This window comes from Pelophylax lessonae (assembly GCF_965119305.1).
Source record: "Pelophylax lessonae genome assembly, chromosome: 2".
Taxonomy (NCBI): domain Eukaryota; kingdom Metazoa; phylum Chordata; class Amphibia; order Anura; family Ranidae; genus Pelophylax; species Pelophylax lessonae.
Genome location: NC_138769.1, coordinates 217,108,774 through 217,134,369, shown reverse-complemented (window position 1 = coordinate 217,134,369; position 25,596 = coordinate 217,108,774). Strand labels below are relative to the sequence as shown.

At 42.5% G+C, this 25,596-nt stretch overlaps 1 protein-coding gene across 1 annotated transcript in view; it reads right to left on the bottom strand.

Annotated features, from left to right (window-relative positions):
- The window catches only part of SIRT2 (sirtuin 2), a 77,264-nt gene that overhangs the window by 45,855 nt on the left and 5,813 nt on the right, over nt 1-25,596 (bottom strand). Inside the window, exons 2-7 of the mRNA XM_082246874.1 lie at nt 23,118-23,164; nt 22,134-22,173; nt 17,879-17,989; nt 8,441-8,482; nt 8,030-8,136; nt 2,480-2,536 (exon numbers count right to left, since the gene is read on the bottom strand). Coding sequence (XP_082103000.1) covers nt 2,480-2,536; nt 8,030-8,136; nt 8,441-8,482; nt 17,879-17,989; nt 22,134-22,173; nt 23,118-23,164 — 404 coding nt within the window. The remainder of the gene's footprint in view (nt 1-2,479; nt 2,537-8,029; nt 8,137-8,440; nt 8,483-17,878; nt 17,990-22,133; nt 22,174-23,117; nt 23,165-25,596) is intronic.

Sequence of the window (25,596 nt, the reverse complement as noted above, 5' to 3'; positions counted from 1 at the left end):
CCGGAAATAAAACCGCCTTTTAGTGCAAAGTCTATGGCAGGCTGCAGTTGGACAGGGCTAAACAATGTACCAAGTGCTACATGCTTTTAGGGCTTTGTGCATTCAGGGATGAATGCTTGGAACAAGGGCTGCTGTTAGAAATCATGGGGCCCTGTACAGCCTACCTGGCAGGGCCACCCACCGAATACATCAAGACAATATTTTCAATAAAAATAAACTAAAATTATTATTAGCAGACACAAACGTAACAGTGAACTTGTGTGAATTAGCCCTTTTTAATTGTTTTTTAAATTAAAAAAAAAATAATTTATTTTAAAAATGTTTACAATTTTTTTAAATTAATTCATTACAATGTGTGTTGTTTTTTTTTTTTTTTTACAATTTGTTATTTTTTTTACAGGACAGGGAAGCCTGCAGTGCTGCAGAGGGGCGGCACAGTGAAAGTGGGGCACACGGGGAGAGGGGGGATCAGAAGCAGGCAGAACAGGGAGGGGGATCGGTGTCGGAGAAGCAATTACAGGAATGATGCCCTATGTCTGTGTCTCTCTCTGCAGTAGCCGAAAGCTGGCAGGAGTGGGAGAAACTGGCTTTCAGCTGCTGCGGAGAGCCGCACATTGCTTCATTCTGTAATTGCCCCTCTGCCCAACCGCATTGATTCCCCATGCTGTTGGGGCCCCCCTGTGTGCCTGGGCCCCCTACAGGAGGCTGGTGGTCCCCCCCTATCAGTAGCCCTGCTTGGAACACCTGAAATGCAAAAGACTTTAACAGGCTGCAGCAAGAAGGGCATGCTAAAATGCCAAGAAGGATGCAGAGCAGTTAGATGCCTCCCATCATGTGCAAGGGGTTTTAGATGTTCACAAGAGAACCTGTCACACAGTGCGCCGTCTGTGGAGGTCTGTTCTGCTCAGCAGGGGATCGATCCGCCGATCCACGCTGAGCAGGCGGATGACAGCTGACATCTGTGTGCGCAGACGGAGCTGTCAGATCCCTGCTGTCCTCTATGGGGAGATCGGATGAGAACGGACCGCCTGTCCGTTCTCATCTGATCCGCCAGATGGATGGAAAATAGGGTTTCCATCCTTCCGGATTCCACAGACAGGATTGGAGAGCAGCGGGTGTCAGTGGACATGTCACCGCTGACATCCGCTGCCCCATAAAGGTACATGGAGCATCCGATCAGGTCCGCCTGAAAAACCGACAGGCGTATCGGATCGCCCGTGTGAAAGGACCCTTACTAAAATGAGTCTATTAAGTTGATACTCCATTGCCAGATAATAGAATAAGGTGGATCAACATATGCGAAGAGTGATTTCCATTAAGACTGCTCTCACTACAGATGCAGTCCACCCATGCAAGTTTAATGTATGTCAGGACATGTATTGAAATGCAGTATAGTGGACAGATCAATATGTAGAAGCATAGTTATTAGCGGGCTATGCTCCAGTTGGTGGCATGACTGACAGTTGTAGTGCTTCTGCTCAGCCCGATCATATTGCTCGAGCAGCTTCACCTGTGAAGTGGTACTGCAGCTGTCAATTGTGCCACAGGCAGGGCATAGAGAGCTAATAACTACACCTCTCTCTACACAATGAACTTCAGGATCCGACTCTCAAGTATTTTAGGCCCAATTCACACATAGGAATAGGGCTGTTTGCGATTACCTGTGGGAGACTGTATAGGTACATGTGAAATCAATAGGAGCTTGAGAGTGCCAGCAGGTATTTGTGGCAGTTTGCATGTAATCATTCATGCAACAATTACCTGCAAATGATTGGCCCTGGGCAGACCATCTGCATCAAGGATGGATCGTCTGCTGGTAATCACTGCATATAGCTATGGGTGCTCAAATTGCTTTCAATGGGCTTTCTGCCCACAGATTATCACAGGGAACCCTGCTGAGTTTTCCATAGGCAATCACAAACCACCCCATTCACAAGTGTAAATGGGGCCTTACTATAAGTTTACCTGATTAGCTACAGATGGATTTCATTGACTGCAACCGAAGCTCCCAGCAAGTGCCATCTAATACAATGCTACAAATTTATGTACATCTTTCCGACAGGTACATGAATCTGTTGCAAGCAACAATATTGGTTGTATAAGGGCTCTTGCCCCCCGGCTGTTCCTAAGGCAAACGGGCGTAAAGAGTAAAATCTGCCTGTCAGGGAGTATCGGCTTACCCATACAGGATGTATGGGTAAGCCGATACATTGACAGTGTGCAGGACACCTGCATGGAATCAGCGATCTGCTAATCGTGGGTGCAATGCTTTCCAAGCTCCTGCAACAAAAAATAATAAATGCACAATTTTTTACCCGGAAAAAAATGTGCATTTATTTATTTAAAAGTGAACTTATCCTTTAAGGGTCATTAGCAGCGTCCAAGAGAGGTTTTTTTAAAGGGTTAGGTTTCTGTGTCATAAATCAGCATTTAAATTCTTTAATATCATAAAACATTACATTAACAATCTTGTACTTACCTTGAACTGACCGGGATAAAGTTCTCGAGCTAGCGCAAAAAATGGTTCTGGATTTTGCTATAAAAAGAAACATTTATTAATTTACAGATTTATATATTTTCAAATTTCATTTCAATAGTCTTTCATATTTCCAATATATATATATATATATATATATATATATATATATATATATATATATATATATATATATATATATATATATATATATATAATCATTTTACATAATACAGAATATTTGGTTTTATTCACATCAGTCCTTTTTCCCCAAAGCAGTTAGCAGTCTAAGATCTCAAACAGGCTAGAAACAATTTGCAAGGAAGTAAGCTATTCTAATAGTATGTTTTGAATTATGATAATTATTAATATCAGTATGTTTTTTTTTATTTTACTTAATGATGTACAGTGTATATTTGTGCAGCTGTGTATGTACTTTGCTATATGTTGCTGTACTATTCCTTAAAGTGACAATAAATGATATCCCTTTGCTCCAAAATTAATCCATACACATCCGCTATTTAAAGGGTTTGTTACCCCAACATTTCATGATATGTGCCTGCTGTACCATGTACTTGTATGAGAAAGTCTCCTGCTCTCTTTGTATTGCTTCCCTTGTGTGAAATCTCGGGAGTTCCTGCCAGTCTCTCTGCTAACTGACAACGCTAAGCAGGAGAACACACCATGGTCAGTTCTCTAGCTAAGCTGGAAACTCGGCCTGCTCTCCTCCAATGATCAAACTTGTCATGACACACTCCCCCTGCACTGCCATTCACTGGGAAGCCCAGTGTGCAGTTGCTTTTCCTCCCATAGCTCTTATGCAGCGGAGACCAAAGTGAATGTGATCACTTCTAAAAAAGTAAAAAAAAAAAAAAGTATTTACAATGTTTTTTTTTTCTTTTATATATCTATACACAATCATGTTGCCTTTCATTTCTATTTTAAAATTATTTTTTTTTTTTTTTACGGTGATCTCTTTATTTGCCCAGTAATCCATTTTTCATGAAATGGCTTCTTACTGTGTTTTTCCCACTCTTTATATTGTCCTCCAGGAACTACCAAACCTCTTGATTTCCTCCCCATTTCCATTTGTTTGGATTGAGCAGTGCACTTTGATTGCAGCCATGTGCATTTCTCTATGCACACTACAAATCCAAAAGCCCATTGCCCCTAGGCCATCTCCATCAAACAAGAAAGAGTGGCTACTTTCCTACATACAGTGGGACCATGCAGAATTAATTAAGAGTTTTTAAGAGGAATTACAGCAGCAAAATAAAAAAAAAAAAAAAGTCTTTAAATCCCTTTTTTAGTATGTGCACTTCCAGTCTATTTTACTTTTCATTCCTTCGGTGTCCCTGCAGTGTAATCACAGACAACAGTACTTGCTGTACTAAGAAGCATTGCAGATGGTGAAGAGGTGGGGAGCAGGCTCAAGGACACACAAATGCATAGTCTGGTTTTTTTGGTCACTGCAGTTCTGCTCACAGCCAACTCCTTAAAGTGCCTCCTGTATTTTTAATGTGACCATTGGCTGCACAGAGAAGTCCCAAACATTACAGTGTCTGGGTTTCAGCTATACTGTATGTAGCAGCTACATATCGAAGTGTCAATACTGACAGCTCCCCAAAAAGCCTTAATGCATTTAATAATGTGCTGCTGTGCACATAAACCCCTCTCCGTGCATTTTTCTAAAACTGTCACTGTATTTCTAGCAACAGCCAGGGCTGCTCACAGGGAGCTGACAATATATACAGAATCAGTCCATTTTTCTGCAGCCATGCTGCGTCTTCAGAGTATGGTATGCTCTGGCTTCAGGCATTGTAGGAGTATATGAAATGCTTATGTAACAGTACAGGACAGCTGATAAAAAACTTCTCTGCAGACTGTCAAACATTTCACTATGATGACCAAGAATTATTTTTACTAGCTACTAGGCACCAGGAAAAACAAGTTATATCAGGCCACATAATGTTTTATTAAAATGTACCTCTTGTCTTGGAGAACACAAGATTCCGTAACAGAGGCAAACAAAGAAGGTAAGTTTTAGATCCCTGGTGCCCAGCAAGCGACCCACTGGCCTTCTATGTGTAGTACAGTGGCAGTGGGGTACTGAGCGCTGAAACCCTTTCTGCGATCCAGCACTGAAATAAAGGCTATATTATCAGGCAGAGTGATCTCTGTCCGACAGTATAGGTCAGTGTTTCTCAACTCCGGTCCTCAGTGCACACTAACAGGCAGGTTTGCAAGAAAACTGAAATACATCACAGGTGATATCATTTGCTGCTCAGTGATTGCAGTATTCTAGTCTGCATCCCCTCAAGGTAATACTTAACCACTTAACGACCGCCCACCGCAGATATACTGCGGCAGGCAGCCGCTGCTGGGCAAAGTGACGTTTGGGTACGTAACTCGCTCAGCCGCCTGTGGGGGGCGAGTGCGCGCCGCCGGACGCGCGCTCCCGCCCCCACTTGTTTACTGAGATCCCCGCACGAGTGACCGGCGACTCCGATGCCCGCCGGCGACTCGCGATCTCCCGCTGGAGAGGGAGAAAGGCAGACGGTTGATGTAAACACAGCCGTCTGTCATTCTCCCTGGTGTAACTGCAGAGACTATAGGATCCTGCTATGTAGGATCGTATGTCTCTGTGGTTACATCACAAGCCACGCCCCCCCACAGTTAGAATCACGCCCCTAGGGATACATTTAACCCACTGTTTACCAATAAAGTTAACCCCTTCCCTGCCAGTGTCATTTTTACAGTAACAGTGCATATGTATAGCACTGATTACTATAGTAATGTCACTGGTACCCCCAAAAGTGTCAAAAATGTCAGTCAAGGGTCCGATCTGTCCGCAGCAATGTCGCAGTCCCGCAAAAAAAAAAAAAAAATTGCAGATCGCCGCCATTACTCGTTAAAAAGAAAAAACAATAAAAATGACATAAATCTTTCCCGTAGTTAGTAAACGCAATAACTTTTGCACAAACAAATCAAAATACGCTTATTTTTTTTTACCAAAAATATGTAGCAGAAAACAAATTGGCCTGAAATGGTAAAAAATTTAGATTTTTATATTTTTTTGGGGGAATTTCATATAAAAAAAATGTGAAAAATATTGTTATTTTTTCAAAATTGTCGCTCTTTTTTTGTTTATAGCGCAAAAAGTAAAAATCGCACAGGTGATCAAATACCACCAAAAGAAAGCTCTGTTTATGGTAAAAAAAAGGACGTCAATTTCATTTGGGTACAGCATCGCAGAACTGCGCAATTGTCCGTTACAGTCACGCAGTGCCGAATCGCAAAATAGGCCCTGGTCTTTGAGCAGCCAAATCCTCCGGGGCTTAAGTGGTTAAAATCTGGCCTGTTAGTGTGCCCTGAGGACCGGAGTTGAGAAACACTGGTATAGGTCCATGGCCTCAAACAGAAGAAGCTGCCCATTGGCTCTCATTCTTTTTTAGGTTTTTGGATGCGTGATTGTAGAGCACCCTAAGCCAGCCATAGACTGTTTGAATCTTGGCCGTTTCAGCAGGGACCAGCTGAGTTTCGAACCATGTATGGCCAGGCTGATTGTACTCAAGTTGACTGATTGATTAACTTAGGTACAACCAGCCTGTCTGATTTTTCTTGTGATTATTCACGGTGTTCTCCCAGCTGGGACGGCTCCCCCTGCTGGGAGAACCCAATAACTCCACGGGAGGGATTCCCCAATCAACACTGACTGCACTGATGGGGGAATCAAGTAATTTTCTTTCCTGCAACCCATAGTTGCAGGGAAGAAAAGCTCCATCAATAGCCGGCTTAACTTAATTTAATTTGAAACGAATTATAATTATTATTATTATAATACAGGAATTATATAGTGTCAACAGCTTGTGCAGCGCTTTACAATATAAGGGAAGACAATACAATTCAATACAGGAGAAATTACAGGGCCCTGCTCGTTAGAGCTTACAGTCTAGAAGTGAGTGAAGTGAAACAAAAGGCAATAATTATGAATATGAATCATCAGTAGATCTTCAGCCCATACCTTTTAAATGTATTAATTTTAGTTTACAGATTGTTAACAGGGAATAGAATACTAAATAGAGCACCAGACCATGCAGAGTATTTTCCTGTACCAGTCCCTGAGCATGAACAGTAAGATAAAAATTTACTGAAAGGTATCAGTACAGAGGGGTACCTACACTGACCTCTGGTTTCGCATTCATAAGAATGCTGTTAATTCGCCATTGAGTACTTACCTAAAAACAGGAGCAGTACTTCTGTCCCACGCTGCTGCCTCTTTGTGGAATGCTTCTCCAGCTGCTGGTTGTTGATGTCAGCAGCTGGAACTTTAACAGTGCCTTTGAGCAGATATCAATCCAGCCAGTGGTATCAGCAGTAAAAGTAAGCAGGGCACTGAAGTCCCTGTTAAGGCAATATAAATTCCTGGAATGGTGTTGTGGCAGAATCCCTGGAGACCTCCCATGGAACCCTAGAACTCATGAGCCCCTGGTTGAGAAACCCTGGGTTAGACCAACAGATTCACCTTTCATGTTGGTTCTGTACATGAAGTGATATAAATGCTCAAATTCGCTAAATAAAGTAGCTCAAGTATTAACAAATGTACATATTCCAAGGAAGTCATTTCAAAGTTTTCAATTATTATAAAAGTGCCTACCCTGAGATCAATCCAGAAGATACTGTATATACTCGAGTATAAGCCGACCCGAGTATAAGCCGAGGCCCCTACTTTTACCACAAAAAGATGGGAAAAATGATTGACTCGAGTATAAGCCTAGGGTGAGAATGCAGGGTGGCTGGCATGGTACAGGAGAATGCAGGGTGGCTGGCATGGTACAGGAGAATGCAGGGTGGCAGGCTTGGTACAGGAGAATGCAGTGTGGCTGGCATGGTATAGGAGAATGCAGTGTGGCTGGCATGGCACAGGAGAATGCAGTGTGGCTGGCATGGCACAGGAGAATGCAGTGTGGCTGGCATGGCACAGGAGAATGCAGTGTGGCTGACATGGCACAGGAGAATGCAGTGTGGCAAGCATGGTACAAGAGGATGCGGGGTTGCGGGCATACTAGTGCGGCTGTGTTTCACTAACCTGTTCCAGAGGAGCCTTCATTTTAAAAATGGCGCCGCCTGGCGCCGACACGTCATTGCGCACGCGCCGCCGCCGCTCGGGAAAGCTGGTATACGTTCGGCTATTTCCGGCCTGTCCCGAGCGGTGGCGGCGCATGCGCGGTGACATGTATACGCCGGGCGGCGCCATTTTTAAGTCTTAAACACGTCGGAGCGGCTGGGAACTTTTTTTTTTTTTTTGTTGACTAGAGTATAAGCCGAGGGGGACGTTTTCAGCACAAAAAAATGTGCTGAAAAACTCGGCTTATACTCGAGTATATACGGTAAGTGGATTTTAATATTCCTACTAATATTATATTTTGTACTTTCTAATATAACTGAAGAATAAAGAATTCAGAACGTCACATGCAGACACTAAGATGGATGCAATTAATGATGTTCTTTTTTGCTTTATAAATATAATTAGAAAATCCAACATGACCTTACCTTAAAGAATCCAATTTCAAAAATGGCTTCAGGATATGGCAAGTTGTACTTCTGAAGATTGGAATACAGTCCACTGCCTGGTGAACGGAAGTCAGGGATTCCTGCAGCTTTAGAAAATCAATAAAAAATTGCTAAAGACCTTGTATATATATTTTTTTTTTTATTTGAAAAAAAATGTATGGATCAAATTGAAAAGAGGCAGAGAGAGAGACATGGGCCCCATTACCCAACCACCACCCCCTCCCCTCATTTTCATTTAAATCAAATAATCCAACATATAAACGATTTATACGAACCATGTTTCGAGTCTATTAACAAAACAATCTGATCACTGAAGTTCTGGTGGATCATACAAAATAAAAACAGAACAAGGATAGTAAAAAAAAAAAAAAAAGATAGTAAATGACTTACATGTTGAGATACCTGCTCCAACCATAAACACCACATTCTTGCCTACAATGGAAAAAGACTGGGATTAAAAATATACCATTTCAAAATGGTGTATAACGTTCCTACTGAAACTGGATTAAGAGGCATTATTTTAGCTTCAATGTATAACACAATTGGCTGATATTCATAAAGTAAAACTTTATTGTAAACAAAATGCACATATAATAAATGAATATTTGCACCTGTTATTCTTGTAATAGGAGCAGCTACTGATCAGTACCTTGTTATCACAAGTGCAACAATCACATTGTACAAATATGTATTTTAAAAGTGGAACTATACTTAAAAATTAGCTAGAAGGAAGGCTTTTTATGGCAGTAGAGACTTATTAGGTCTCTTCTGCTAAAAACTGGGTTTTTGTAATCACATTGAAAATCCTTTTCTTTGAGTCTATTGAGATATTTAGCTTATGCTACTGCCTACAGGAAGGTTGGACACTGGTAAACAAAAAACTGTAGTGGCAGCCCAGGATAATAGCTCCTGCTACCAGTATGCCCCAGTTGTAAAGCTTAGTACTGGCAGCATGATCATAAATGGGATGGAAGGGAACCTGTGTCCCTGAATGGACTCCAGGAAAATAATTTTACTGTAAGTTTCTTTTTCATCCATTGAGAAACACAGATGACGTCCACCTAGTAAAAACTAGTGAAAAGAAGAGCAAGTGTCAGACTTGCAAATCTATGAAACTGTTGTTTGGTCCCAAAAAGCACTAGCAGATCGAGTAGAGTGTGCCGTGACAAGAAATTGTGGAATCCCATCCCTGAGACCACAAGCTTGGAGTATTATGTCTGAACCACCTAAAGATAATGGAATGAGAAGCCAGTAAATCCTTTTAGGGTCAATTCAGGATGACAAAAAGTAAATCTGTCTTCCTGTCAAGGTCTTACCTTGCCTTCCTGTTGGCAGCCATCTTGGACATGTGCAGACTGCTGTCTCTTAGGCCCCTTTCACACATGCTGTCCGTTTGTCTGTTTTTCATCCATCCGTTGACGGATGAAAAACGGACATCAATGCATCTCTATGTAAAAACGGATGACAACAGATGATCATCAGTTAACATCCGTTTTCATCCGCTTCCATCAATGTCCGTTTTTTTTGAACGGAAGAATGCCCTATTTTTCATTCGTCAAAAAAACGGATCGGACGGAAAACAGATGACAACGGATGAAAAACAGATGACAACGGATGAAAAACGGATAACAACTGACGAAAAACAGATGACAACTGACGAAAAACGGATGACAACTGACGAAAACGGGTGACAGCTGACGAAAAACGGGTGACAACTGACGAAAAACGGGTGACAACTGACGAAAAACGGGTGACAACTGACGAAAAACGGATGACAACTGACGAAAAATGGATGAAAAACTGATACATTTTGACGTGACTGAACTGATGAACTGAACGGACCGTATGTGTGAAAGGGGCCTTATAAACTCTGTTTGCATCATCACTTGCCTGCTGCCTGGGCGTCGTTTAGTGATGATGTTGCACACCTGACTATATATATCACCTGATGGCTTGCAGTCCTTGCCCTTGTGTTTGTGCTCCAAGGTGCATCCCTGCTAGCAGTCTTCTGTTCTCCGTGCTCCTCCATGCATGACCTGGCTTGGCTGAAGACTTTCCTGGCTCTCGATCCTGCATCGGCAGGCTACTGGACTCGACCCCGGCTTGGATGACTACCCGCTTCTAGACTCAACCCCAGCTGAGATGACTACCCGCTTCTAGACTCAACCCCGGCTTGGATGACTACCCGCTTCTGTACTTGACCCCAGGCTGTTCCTGATTTCACTCCTCAGTCTTGATGTGCGTTTATTGTTGTTGCCCTAATAAACTGCTTTATTTTACTTGCATCTTTGTGTGGTCTGGTTTCCTGGCACCCTGACACCTCCTGAAAGAAGCAGTGGCTAAGAGACAGTCTCTTATAGACCGAACCACATCCAGAAAATAAAAGAAAAATTTCCTTTTTGTGAACTGAAGCTGGACACTACCTTAGGCAGGAATGAAGTACTGGACCTCAATACAAACTTGTGTCTAGCAAAACCAGAAAAGCTTGCTTGCACTGTAAATTTTTACATCAAATCCTGATTTAGTTTTAGTCACAGTCTTTTGACTCAAATGCCATTTTGGTTTTAGTCGTATTTCAGTCATCAGAATTGTTTTAGTTTTAGTCATATTTTAGTCAACAAATCTCCAGTACATTTCATTTGACTAAAACCTCCAGTACCCATCTGAACTTCTGCTTTCCTCGGAGCTCCACCTGTCTGTTATAGCCCTAGCCCCCTGACTCTATCAGAAAGCTGTATTGGCTGAGAGACTCAGGCTCCCTCTGTCTGCCTGCTGCCTGGGAGTTCTGGAACAATGCCCTGCAAACCACATGACAGGAACTCCTCCATTGGATACGTGTCTGTCTGGATGTGACATGGTGAGTGTTTCCCCTCCCAGCAAGCTAGAAACGCTTAGCACTCTGTAAAATAACAGCCTCCTCAGACTGTTCAGTTCTCTGCCCTGTGCACTCCCTCACCCCCATTTACTTTGTCATCCCCACTTCCAGGTCACCTCCCCATCCTCAAAGTATAATGCACTGTACCCTGTGCACTCCCATTTATTTCCCCATCCCACTGGCAGGTCACCTCCCCATCCCTAAAGGATAATGCGCTGTTCCCTGTGCACTCCCATTTATTTCCCCATCCCACTTACAGGTCACCTCCCCATCCCTAAAGGATAATGCACCCTGCCGTGTGCACTCCCTCACTCCCATTTACGTCCCTATCCCCACTTGCAGCCTGGCTTTACAGCCAATAGACTTTACCGTTTTTTGCATTTTTTTATATTTTAAAACTGCACTTCTCTTTGTCAAAAAAAAAACAATATTTTTGTTTGTTTAGGAAACTTGGTTTTATTTATAAAGACGTTATATATCATAATGGCTAACTCTGTGTTTGTAGTGCATGTTCAAACCTTAATACCATAAATAATAAATATATATATATATATATTTATATTAGGTATTTACTCTAGGAGTATATAATGAGTTTAGAAATTCTAGAGCAGGATTTACCATTAATTTTTCCCTTGGAACCCTTGACATGGTATAGCAAAACTTTGTAACCCCAACAAAAAAATGTGTGCCGTAGAGCAGCGCAGCGCAGCGCAGCACAAACCTTTCAATGAGCAGAGTGTAATGTTCTCTTTTGCTGGCAAATTTTTTAAAAATCTGGTTTAATTGTTGACAATTGTCTGCAGTTGCATCAAGTCGATTTTGATATTTTGTTTTTGTTGCAGAGTAAAGCGAGAATCCAGTTTCACATAATGTGCTGGCGAATGGCACCAGAACTTTGATTGCCCACTTGAACAATTCTGGGTATTCTTCGCGTAAATAACCCCAAAAAGCAATACTAAAAACTTCTCTAAATTTTTGGCTTAGTTGACTGTCAGAAGTTATATCGATCAGATTCTCAAAATCTACATCAGAAAAATTGGCTGGCTAGCCTTTTATGAATGGATTTCGGACCCAGTTATTGTTTTCATTGAAGAATGGAAAATACTGAATACTAGATGTGATTAAATGGTGAAGACAATCTACAATTTCTTTGCGAATTTCATCTTCAAGTTCATTTACTGATTCTTCAAGAAAATCCTTAAGGCCCCATGCACACGGGGCGTTTTTAACGCCGCTGTAAGCAGCGTCAGGCGTTTTCTTTTTGCAGCCTAAAAACGCCCCTCCATGTTATTCTATGGCCTCATGCACACTCAGACGTTTTTGAGCTGTAAGTGGCCTAGGCGTTTTTAAGCTGCAACAAGAACCCACGACCTGCGCGTTCTGAGGACCAGCGTTAGAGCGTGAAAAAACGCCTGACGCTGCTAAAAGCTGAATAACGTTGCTTAACGTGCGTTAAGCCACGTTATACGTTTTTTTTTCTTCCATTCAAAATCAATGGTTCCCTATGGGAGCCTATTGATTTGAATGGAGGTCGCACCGCAACACCGCAAGTCGGATCCGACTTGCGCTGTGGGAATCTTGAGGGGGAACTCCACGCCAAAATGGGAAAAAAAACGGCGTGGGGGTCCCCCCCAAGGTTCCAAACCAGGCCCTTTGGGTCTGGTATGGAATTTGAGGGTAGCCCCATGCCGAAAAAACGGCGTGGGGTCCCCCCCAAAATCCATACCTGACCCTTATCCGAGCATGCAGCCCAGAAGGCCAGGAAAGGGGAGGGGACGAGCGAGCGGCCCCACCCCCCCTGGACCACACCAGGCCACATGCCCTCAACATGGGGGGGTGTTGGTGCTTTGGGGCAGGGGGAGCTCTGCACCCCCCACCTCAAAGCACCTTGCCCCCATGTTGATGAGGACAAGGGCCTCATCCCCACAACCCTGGCCGGTGGTTGTGGGGGTCTGCGGGCAGGGGGCTCATCAGAATCTGGAAGCCCCCTTTAACAAGGGGGCCCCCCAGATCCCGGATCCCCTCCCTGTGAATGGGTATGGGGTACACTGTACCCCTACTCATTCACCACATAAAAGGCAGTGTATGGAAATAACGACAGGAGACGTTTTGGAAAGTTTATTAAAAATCTTCATCCGACTCTTCTTGTCTTCTCCTCTCCGGGGTCTTCTGCTCTTTTGCTGTCCGCTCTTCTTGTGTTCTTCTCTCCTGGGTCTTCTGCTCTTTTGCTGTCCCCTCTTCTGCTGTCCTCTCTTCTTTTCTTCTCCTCTCCGGTCTTCTGCTCTTTTGCTGTCGGCTCTTCTTCCTCCGGTCCTCCTCCGACGACGTCTCCAGTGATTATGCCGGTCTCCGGTCTCTGCAGCTTATTATATAGCCATTAGGGACGTGGCCCCGATGACGTCATCGGGAGGCCCCGCCCCCTCATGTCACAGAAGACGTCATCTGTGACATGAGGGGGCGGGGCCTCCCGATGACGTCATTGGGGCCACGCCCCTAATGGCTATATAATAAGCTGCAGAGACCGGAGATAGGCATAATCACCGGAGACGTCGTCGGAGGAACGGAGGAAGAAGAGCCGACAGCAAAAGAGCAGAAGACCGGAGAGGAGAAGAAAAGAAGAGAGGACAGCAGAAGAGGGGACAGCAAAAGAGCAGAAGACCCAGGAGAGAAGAACACAAGAAGAGCGGACAGCAAAAGAGCAGAAGACCCCGGAGAGGAGAAGACCCCGGAGAGGAGAAGACAAGAAGAGGCGGATGAAGATTTTTAATAAACTTTCCAAAACGTCTCCTGTCCTTATTTCCATACACTGCCTTTTATGTGGTGAATGAGTAGGGGTACAGTGTACCCCATACCCATTCACATAGGGAGGGGGTCCGGGATCTGGGGGGCCCCCTTGTTAAAGGGGGCTTCCACATTCCGATGAGCCCCCTGCCCGCAGACCCCCACAACCACCGGCCAGGGTTGTGGGGATGAGGCCCTTGTCCTCATCAACATGGGGGCAAGGTGCTTTGAGGTGGGGGGTGCAGAGCTCCCCCTGCCCCAAAGCACCAACACCCCCCCATGTTGAGGGCATGTGGCCTGGTGTGGTCCAGGGGGGGTGGGGCCGCTCGCTCGTCCCCTCCCCTTTCCTGGCCTGCCGGGCTGCATGCTCGGATAAGGGTCTGGTATGGATTTTGGGGGGGGGACCCCACGCCGTTTTTTTGGCATGGGGCTACCCTCAAATTCCATACCAGACCCGAAGGGCCTGGTTTGGAACCTAGGGGGGGACCCCCACGCCGTTTTTTTCCCATTTTGGCGTGGAGTTCCCCCTCAAGATTCTCACAGCGCAAGTCGCCCCGCAAGTCGGATCCGACTTGCGGTGTTGCGGTGCGACCTCCATTCAAATCAATAGGCTTCCATAGGGAACCATTGATTTTGAATGGAAGAAAAAAAAAACGCTGCTAAAAGCAACGTGGCAAAACGTGCAATAACGCCAATGGAAAAAGCTACTGAAAGCACGTTTTTACAGCTGCTTTTTCCGGCGTCAGAACTAACTTTGACGTACGTTTTTTCTAACGCCCTGTGTGCATGGGGCCTAATGCCCCATACACACGTGCAGATTATCTGCAGACTTTTGTCTGCAGACTTACCTTTTCTATGTAGTGCAAGGGCCTGCCAGATTGCATACAAATTGAAAGTGTTTAGGTTTGACCTCATATTATATGGTTTTGGTAAGTCTGCAGACAAAAGTCTGCAGATAATCTGCACGTGTGTATGGGGCATAAGTGTTGGCAAAGAGTTCAAATTATTTTGCTCAACAGATGAGGTCCGAAACTGCAGCTTACGAGACAGTGAAAATATTTTCTCTCTTGCATTAAAAATATTAGTGTTTTTTCCTTGATGTGATAAACAGACGTCATTTAATTTTGTGAATTTGTCTGCAAGATATGCTACTTTGGATAACCACAGAGTGTTTGTTAATCGATCAGATAATCCAAATTTATGATCCTGGAAATATGCAAACAACTCTTGACACAATTCAAACTTTCTAACAAGGACTTCACCTCATGATAGCCAACGGACTTCTGAATGCAAAAGCAGAGTAGAGTGGTGACTACCCATATCTTCACATATAATTGTAAATAGTCGTGACTGCAATGGTCGACGTTATATAAAATTAACAATCTGGACCAATTCGTCTAGCACAATTTTAAGTGAAATTGAAATATTTTTTGCTACCAGTGCATGTCTGTGAAGAACACTGTGAGAACTGGTGCTGTTTTTTGCTACATTTCCTATTCGTGTCACAGCACCTGCCACTTTACCAACCATTGATTTGGCACCATCACTGCACACGTCTACACATTTGTCTCAATTTATACTGTGTGTGTTCATGAACTTCTGGATACAGTTAAATATGTTCTCACCAGTGGTATGAGTTTTCAAAGTTTCACACAGAAGCAAGTCTTCTTCAATCTGTTTGTCAAAATTATATCTAACAAAAACTAACAAAATTGAAAGTCCTGCAACATCTGTGGACTCGTGTAATTGCAGTTTGTACCCATCACATTGATGCAGTCGAGAAATTAGTTCAGTATGGATGTCATCAGCAAGATCATGAATACGGCGCAAAACTGTGTTGTTGGAAAGTGGCGCAGCTTCAATTTTTTTACTCAACTTCTCACTTAAAATACATGACACTATTTCTTTTGCACATGGTTTTATTAGGGATTCCCCAATTGTGTGTGCTTCTCCTGCAAGTGCTATGCGGTAACTCACTCAGTAAGAAGCCTCTGGCTTTTTCATTAGCATTTTGAAATTTTTTGCTCATAAATTGTTTACTCTTCTGATACTCCTTTAGCCTTCACTTAATAAAGTCAATGTCTTTATCATCATACTCGGCATGGTTTTGCTCAAAATGGCGACGTAATTTAGCAGGTGCTAATGAATTGTTTGGCAATATTTTATTGCAAAGTACGCATTGTGCTTCAGGACAATCTTCATTTCTAGCACTTGTGAATCCAAATGACAAGTAGCGATCATTATATTTTCTTTTCTTTGTTCGAAAAGAAGATTGGCTAGCATTGTGTGCTTTTTTTTTTTGACTTGTCACTTGTCTCTGATTTTTGAGGAACAGTAGAAACAACTATTTCAGGCATGTTTAAAGGATTTTTAGTTGTCGATCATGTCGATCTTAAAAAAAAAACAAAGGACTTCCCTACTCCAGAGCCATATTTCTGAGTTACCAAGCCAGGCACAACCTGTTTCTTGGTGATAGAAGAATCAATTTATCTGGAGATCAGATTGACTTGCCCACAACAGAATGTTGCATTGCAGAGGTCTGAAGTGAAATTGGGCAAATGGCACTGCCTCAAAGGAGACTACCATCAGACCTAAGACTCTTATGCAAAAGCAGCTGAAAAAAGATGTTGTAAAGATCTTATTTGTAGGTTCTCCAGCTGAAGGAACAGTCTAGCCTGGTCTGAGTCCAGGACTAGACCTAGACACACCAAACATTGAGTTGTTTCCAGCAATTTGTGAAGGCTCAGGACCCATCCAAATTACTGTAACATCTAAATAATCAACATTACATTGTTTGACAGAGCCTGCTCAAACTATTCCATCAACAGGATGGAATCCCAATATGGGGAAAAGACAAGATTGCAGCAGGGCTGATGCTGGGGCCAGGATAAGGCACAGGAATGCACTTGTGGTCTCCATGATCAGAATCAACAAGTAACTGGGTGATTTGCATGACTGTGCTAAAAACCACAGCTGAGAGGGGATAAGGTCCAGGTACACTCGAGAGAGAGCCAAAAAAGACTCAGAGAATGGGACAGACGCTAAGAGCAGAAGATTTAATGTTTATGTTTCCAGGCTGCAGACATAGGCACCATTAATAGGCATGCTGCAAACAGTCCCAAAAATGTTAGTAGAGCAAGAGCTGCGAGCACCCAGTATAGCTGTACTTCCGCCTGCCTTCAACCCCCCCCCCCTTCCACCCCTGTGTCTAGAATCAGACATGTTGTAACTGTGTGACGGTAAGGCAACATATAGGCTCAAGGTAAGTGGCAAGGCTTTAGGTCAGTGGGAACAGGGAATAGTGGAGCTCAAGTGACCTAAGTAAATGAAACAACTTTGGGTGCTCAGTCCCCCCCCCCCCCTACTCACTAAGTGAGTCTTCAGAGACAGGGCAGCCACCGGAACCTGGACCCGGAACATGCTTTGCTGCTAACGTTTATCACCAAGAAGTCTGAAAAGCATCCCACAAGGAATCCTGGAAAGCAGCAGTGTAGAGAAGGGCCTTCACTGAACAAAAACAATCAAAGAAAAAACAGCTACCAGAAAAGAAGACTTAAACAATAATTCTAGAGCCATATTTCATGGTTAACTCTAAACTGATGACCTGTAAAGGCGTTATAGTGTCGCCTATGGAGAACTTTGGGTACCATCGTTTTTACCGATTCCACAGGTGTGCGCAATTTTAAGACTTGATATGTTTGGTATCTATTTCCTTGACACAGCCCTATCTTTTATATTTTGCCAAAAAATGGGTATACTATTGTTTGTTTGCACAAAAATTAATTTTAATGTTTTTTTTTTTCCTGAAAATATGTTTGGTAAGTAACTGCGCAAGTGTCCAGTCATTTCTTCTCTCCAATCAGCTCTCAGAGCTCTCCTCAATGAGCTCTGCTAAGTGTGTGACTTTAGCCCTCCACGCCCTTTTTTCTGACAGCTCATACAGGCTTAAATATTCAACACTTTGAACAGATGTAGAGAAGAGAAGACTGCAGACAGATACAACATATGTAGGAGGATTTGTTCCATCTCTGTGTATCACCTGAGGCCAGTCACTTCACTGGGTATATGAAAGGGTTTACAAATAACTTTAGGATGTGAAATACCCTATTACATATAAATATGATACAGTTTCTAAAACATCATGGCAAAAATCTTGCTAATATGTAACTTACATTTTTCACTAAGCATGAATTTGCTTACTCCTTCAAGGGTTAGTTCATCAAGGACTTTTTCTGGAGTGCCAATGCCCAGCGTCCGGGAAAAAAGATCGCGCAGGAAATCCACTGAAACAAAAGAGTAACTTGTTAAATCCCTCTGAAGAGTTTTTAAAACCACAGATAGGGTACAATTCAGGTATGTAAAGTACAAAAATGCTAGCTAAGTGGAGCAGTCAATCAAAGTGCCCTTATTCTTTAAAGGGGTTTCCTATTTCAAAGAGATAATAGAAAAATCTTCCATAATATCTCAAAAGCTTTCCTAAACATATACATGGAAATAATTCCAAACGTACCATAACTGCAAAATGTTTTAAAGTTTGATGTTAAAAAAAAAAAAAAAATTCTAGACATACGTTGTATTACCTAAATGTATTAACTAATGTGATATCCTGCGAGGTCTTCGGGGCACGGTTGGTAGCCCTGGTAGGCTCACGTATGCGTTTCACAACAAGCGGATTTGGGACTTGGCAGTTGAGAAGCTGGGCTGTTCTCCCCTTCACGAGGACACCCCCTGTGGTTTAATAGACACCTCTGAGAGCTCCTGCTAGTTCCGGATCCGCGGATTTGGATACAGCATGGCATATATCAGCTTTCCCATGTTATCCGCGATGGCCGTCTTAGACAGTTCGATCAGTTGAAGGCCGAATTTCGACTGACAAACTCCATGTTTTTCCGGTTCCTTCAACTGCGCCATGCCCTACGTGCACAGTTTGATGGTACTTACCCCCAATTACAACCGTTAGATGTCCTGCGGGGAGATGAACCTAGGCAACTGATCTCGCTATTTTACGACATGCTACTTACCCCATCGGCTACGAAGCTGGCTTATTCCCTTAAGCCCGTCTGGGAGGAGTCTGCTGGGGAGCTAGATGATGTGGACTGGAGTGAGGTGCTGGAAGTGGGCAGGCTGGTGTCTCCTAAGATGTCTGACATGCTAACACAAACCTATATTTTGCATAGGGTGCATCTTACTCCTGTTCGAATGGCGAAGTTTGACCCTTCCCGCAGCCCGGACTGTCCTAACTGCTCTCTATTCACTGGTACCTTTGAGCACCTAATCTGGCAGTGCCCTCGTGTTAACTGTTTTTGGCAACAGGTGGTTCATTTTTTGCACGACCAGATGGGTTCTCCGGTCTCACTGGATCGTCGGCAATGTCTTTTGGGTTTATTTCCAGATCTGGAGGTCAATAGGAGCTCATTGATATTTATGCATGATACGTTGTTTAGTGCCCGAAAGCTGTTAGCGCGCAGCTGGATGCAATCCTCACCCCCTACTCTAGCTGCCTAGATTGCCGAGGTGAATGCTACTCTGGCATATAAGGAACTTATTTATGTTAATAGGGGTTGCCCTGCTAAATATCACAAGGTTTGGGATAAGTGGCTGCAGTCGCTGCAGATGTTCTCTCTTCGCTATGTGCTACTTGGGGACCAGTAGTAGTTTTTACTGTATATTTGTTGGATGGGGCGCGGTGTATTTTCTTGCTCCGTGTATCTTACAGTGTTGGACTGGAATCACTTGGACCGTAAGGGGACCCTTCTTCTCTGTTTTATGTTTTTGTTTTAGGGGGGTGGGGTGGGATTTGTTTGCCTTTATCTCATTATGGGTTTATTTTGATATTCGATGCTTTATCTGCCTTTAACTGTAAAGATGACTACGCACTTGTCTCTGCCTCTTCTTTTTTGATGCTTGTTGTACTTCCACAGTTCAATAAACTTTGTTTTTGATTTAAAAAAAAATGTATTAACTAATCAGTTTATTGTGGAGATTATTTACGGTATTTAACCTATTTTTACTGGAAATTCAGGTAACACTTGGATTCAGCCATGATCTAATTTATTTACACTAACACTGCCATATAGAAACTCATAGCTGTGATCATTTATGACTTTCTAAACAGTGCATGATGACATTTCAAAGACTTGGATCCAAACTTCCAGCTTAGTCTTGCTGTACCAAAGGTCTACCAAACTGTCTAACATGGTACATACACTTACTAAACTTCAAAGCAGTGTGAACCTCATGTGTACAACTGGTCGAAGACATGATGACTTTCAATTTTGATTAAAGTTTTAACTCTTTGAATTGGTGCAAGAATTCCTTTTCTTATATCATTTACTTTTTTTAGTTGCTACTATACTGTTTGTTGCTTTGTGAGTAAACTCTAATGCTACAGTTGAAAACACTGTTCTACCATGACAAAAAACAAGTTTAAAGCTGAAATTCAGGAATTCAGCTCCTTTGTAAAAAGAAGCTATGAGTTAAATCCAAGGAGCTGCATGACATCTCCTGGGATTTTCTCTATTATTTGCATCCGACAGCTTTATTGCGCTCCCCAGAAGACAGCTATTGTTGTATTTACGGGAGCCCAACGCTTCAGGTCTAAGCATCGTCAACATTAAAGTCGGTGCAGCTGCTATGCCTGCCCCTCCCTTTCTCCTGCCCAATCACAGAAGCCTTTGTATGATGTGAACTCATTCACAAAACACAAAGGCTTCTCTGAATGGGTAGCAGATGGAAGGGAAAGGCATAGCTGCTCTGCGAGCCTCTCTATGCTAGCCAGACATGGGTAAAATTGTTAACAATTCCAGCTGAACGGACCAAAATTCAAGCCATGGGTGGCTCTTTGATTTGAAAATTGAGGGAGCCAGGTGAAAAGTTCTTGCCTTAACAGTGACTGCAGCCAATGCAAGATGCAAATGCCGTTTAGGTATTCTGATAGCTGAGGGGGCAGTGGTTGTCAGAAGCCATTAGCGGGCAGTTGAGATTCCCCCATCCACGTTGTCTGGCATGGATGGAGGTATAAAATGGTTTCTCTTGTTCGGGGCCGCAGGAAAGAAGTTTATGTGTGTATTACTGGCCTTAGTTCGTAGCCCTATGGGGGCTTTGACCTAATCAACTTGGTCAGAGCCAACACAGGGCTTCTTCTCTCCTATCTTTGCTCCTATAGGCAAATAGAGCAGCAGAGAAAGGAAGAAAAGATGAGACGATATTGTGAACTGTCATTTGTTCACCTGTTTCTTGTACAAATGTACACTTTTTTCTTTTGCATATGTTTAAAAGACTTCATGGCTTAATTGTGAAAAATAATAAAAGATATTTAACCCAATAATCCCTGTCTCTGTCTTCTCTGTTTTATGTATTACTAGACACATTCCTACTTCCAAAGCAGATCAGAATCTGCCTAGTGGCTGGGAGACACTTCTTAGCACATTTCTTTTTTGTGCATGATGATTTATGTGTGTGAGAGACAGCATAGAGCCTGCAATAGGTGTAATTCTCAAATTACTGTCAAAAGGGGATTGGTGGACTGGTACTCTAAAGCTAGTCATATACCATTTGAATTTAGTTTGAAAATGTTCTTTTTTTTAAGGATTTTCGTTTGATTTTCTAATGTTGGGTCAAATCAAGGTTCATTTTCGACTACAGTGACAAGTTCAAAGGAGCAGGATGGAAATTTTTTTCTCAACCAAACTTGTGTGAAAGTGGTTTCCTGGATTCGGCCGGCATGTCTATAGCAGAAACGTTTGTTGATACTACGATCCTTCTCATGTGGAAATGTTCCCTTTATTGGATATGCACTATACATCCTAGGTGATGTTGGAAAGCTATATGCTTTCTGAGTTTTGTATTCATTTGCACTCAATACTTGATTGTATTCATCCCTGGTTGGGGAAATATTTTCTGTAGGGCTTTGTATGCTTCTGCTTAGACCAATGGGTTATTTTTCCAGTCTTTCATTTTAAATCCTGTGGCTTGACGTATGGGATTTACTTTTGTGTTTTTATGTAGGAAAGGTGTATATTATATCTCGAACAATCTGTCACACATCCGGATATTGAGGAAGCCCAGACTGTGGGCGAAATGCATCAATCCACCGCACTGTAGGAAGTGTTTTATTATGTGATACTTCTTCTGTACGCTTTATCTTCATGCGTTGATTTTAATACTTTGTCTCCAATAAAATTTACATATATATTTTTTAGAACTTGCTCTTTTGTGAGATTTTTTTGCACATTAAAATCCCCATTTTCCTCGTCTGCAAGGTTTTTCCCTTGTCAGACTTGGTGTATTTTTAGAATTACCTGGAAGCAATTACTAATCCTTAATTTTTTGATTAGAAAAGTCAGACAGAGTAGTGCAAGATAACATTTATATTAGGTCTCTTTTTTCCTATTATGCCACCCTGACTGACACACATAAATAGCTTACTTTCTGATGCACTGCTGCTTTCTTCACTGGAATCGGATTCCTAAAAAAATAATCAAATATTTATTACTTATTAAAAAGGTATTTATACAATGTTAACAATTCATGCATTACTTCATATATTTTACAGTCACATCAGTCCCTGCCCTCTAGGAGCTTTTCATCTAAGATCCCTAAATCTGGACACACTATACTGCCTCGTACGATAAAACTCACTTTCGACCTGATCACACGATAATCTGATTGTTAGTACACAGCTTTCGACAGCCGATCACAACAGTTCGTCCAACAAAATCCGAAGGGACAAACAGGAAAACTTCTGTGGTATGATATTGTTTAATCAGTACAGTAGGAGTCCGCTAAAAATCGATCGACAAAGACCGCGCATGATCAGAAACACTAAAACAGCACGGAAAAAGCCTGGCTGCCACTGTTTTTGTTTTGCACCATCTGATACGTAGCTACGCAACCAGGAAGCTTTTCCGCAATCGTACAAAAAAAATCACACATTTAGTACGCATTGTTGAATTCGATATTAGTATCATGCAACAAAATGCGAACGATTAGTCGTCCGATTAGCCGAACGTGTGTACGAGGCATTATTTTTACCTTCAACTATGTAGTGCAAGGGCCTGCCTGATTGCATACAAATTCAAAGTGTTTAGGTCTGACTTCATATTATATGGCTTTGGTAAGTCTGGAGGAAAAAATCGTATTGTGTGCATACATGCACACATAGTCCAGGGCCACTTTAGACAGGAGACAATTAACCTACTGGAATGCCTTTGGAGTTTGGGAGAAAATTGGAGTACCTGGAGGAAACCCATCCAAGAACAAGGAGAACATGCAGATTCTGTGCAAATAGTTTCCTGACCGCAACGTTAGCACTCATAGTACTGTTTGTCAAAAATAACAGTCTCAAGACTATCCTTACAATACTGATTAGACAATTTATATCACGATCCAAAGAGTCAGTGAGTTGTGTACCTCCGATTCTTCCTCCCTGGGTTTGAGTTCCTCACTTTCTTTTGCCTCTGTGCAAAAAAGAAAATAAATCAGTATATGTATTATATACCTTCATTTTACATAATGCATTAGAAAACATTGTGAAGCAATTCCAGTTTTTGTTCTGTTATTTAATATTTCAGAATAAAAGATCCTTTACCAGTATAGGAATTCCCCTACTATGCTTAAAGTGGTTCTAAAGCCTTAAGGTTTTCCCCTTAATGCATTCTATGCATTAAGGTGAAGATCCTTCTGTGCTGCAGCTCCCTCCCAGACCCCCCTTGCCTGCTGAGCCTGGTCCGATCAAGCAATGTGCACAAGCGCAGCAGCTCCAGCCGCTGTCTCTCTCCTCATTAGACAGATTGATAGCAGCGGAACCATTGGCTCCCGCTGCTTATATATTAAATCCTGTGACACGAGAGCGGGGGGGCAGGGAAGAATCTTGCTGCCTGTGTTAATGAACGCAGCAGCAGGGCTTGTGAGTGAGCATGCACGGGTGCCCCCATGGAAAGCAGCTTTCCGTGGGGGCACCCGACAAAGAGGAGGGGCCTGGAGCGATGGTGGGGGAGCCCAGAAGAAGAGGATCGGGGCTGCTCTTTGGAAAAGCACTGCATAGAGCAGGTAAGTATAACATGCTTGTAAAAGGGTACCTACAAGCCTAGGTATAAGAGGTGCTGCTCACCCTACTAATTATTACAAATACCAAAAAAAATATCTCCCAAGGGCTTTTAGGCAGCAGGAACAATGAATGTACAAAATAAACAAGCAAAAAATTGGGGGAGCAAACCCTGAACATGTATATCTAAAGCCGGTGCAGCTATGGACCAAGCAACATGTATATTAAAAAAGAATAGTGCAACCATGCAAAAGAAATGGCTATCAAATATGGAGACAATCCATAAATAAAAATGGGGGTTTAGTCCCACCATATGGCCATATCGTGCTCAAGCCCACCACTGCGTCAAAGTACCCCATTATCAGTGGGTCCTACACTATCCATGAAAAAGGGGTGAATCCAGCCTCTTTTACCCTTGGAGACAACACTCCTTGCTGGGAAGGTGTGCTAATGCACTGCAGGGGACTCCTCCTATATCTACTTGATAGAGGACACCAATAGAGTATAGGTGTGTGTGGGGGATGGGATGCTCAACCTCATAAGTCTGGTCAGACCGAATACATAATAAACAAGCAAAAAATTGGGGGAGCAAACCCTGAACATGTATATCTAAAGCCGGTGCAGCTATGGACCAAGCAACATGTATATTAAAAAAGAATAGCGCAACCATGCAAAAGAAATGACTATCAAATATGGAGACAATCCATAAATAAAAATGGGGGTTTTAAAATATAAGCTCTGGTGTGCCCAAATTTACAATAAACGTATGCCCTAAAGACAAATGGCAGGTGACATTATTTACGGGAATTTCCAATAATTATTATTTTTTTTTAAATCAGATAGTTTTTATTAACAAAATAAATGGTACAATAAGATGAAAACAAGAGACATACAATGAACAGTAGGTCAACCAACATGTATCTGTGTGTGAAACCAAATAGGTTTGTACATTGGCATTGCCATTCAAGTAATCAGTCACAGTATATACAACTAGAACATATGTAATCCAATCTTCAAGATCATTTAGTCAAAAGTGATAGTCATTGCAGCTCCATAGACATTTATCTCAGCCTGTACCGTCTGTCTCCTGTACTTGCCCAACCGCACTATCCCATGTTATCAGCCATATTGTCAAGCCTATATGTCAGAAGCTGTAAGGCCTCCAGTGCTAAGTGAAACAAGTCATCTCACCGTATATTTAATACCAAATAATCTTCGCTTTTTTTTTTTTTGTGCACTTTAAAAGAACGCAGAACAAAACTAAAACTACACACTACGTTGCCTCTGCATTGAACCCTCACATGTGACATAGTACTTTTACTTACTGGGATTCATTAGCGGTACCTGTCTAGAGTTATTATTGGATCTACACAGTTTGACCTCAAGAGTCATTCATCCTGCAGGTGGAGGAGGTCGTCCCTCCAAGAATTCTATAAGACGCCAACTGTACCGGAGCTAATCCAGGAACATCCAACCAAGCGTCCCCCATATACGTTCAAATTTCCTAGGGCTTCCCCTATGCTTATAGGCAAGATTCTCCCTAATAAGAATCCCAGTCACCTCCCCAACCCATTCTGAATGAGTAGGGGGGTGTAGGAGAGAGCCATTTCCGCGCTTAAGGTTTCCTGGCTAGAATAGCAATCTGTGTATGGGGAGGATACAATTCATCATCTAAACCAGTACCCAAAGGAGTGGTGATGCTCATGACAACCTTGACCTCATTTTGACATATAGTCATGTTAGGTCTATGTTAGTAATCAGATTGTAAACATTCTTTATTTAAGAAAAAAAAAATATATATATATCTTGCTGAACGTTATACTACCTGCAATGGGTTTGCACAGA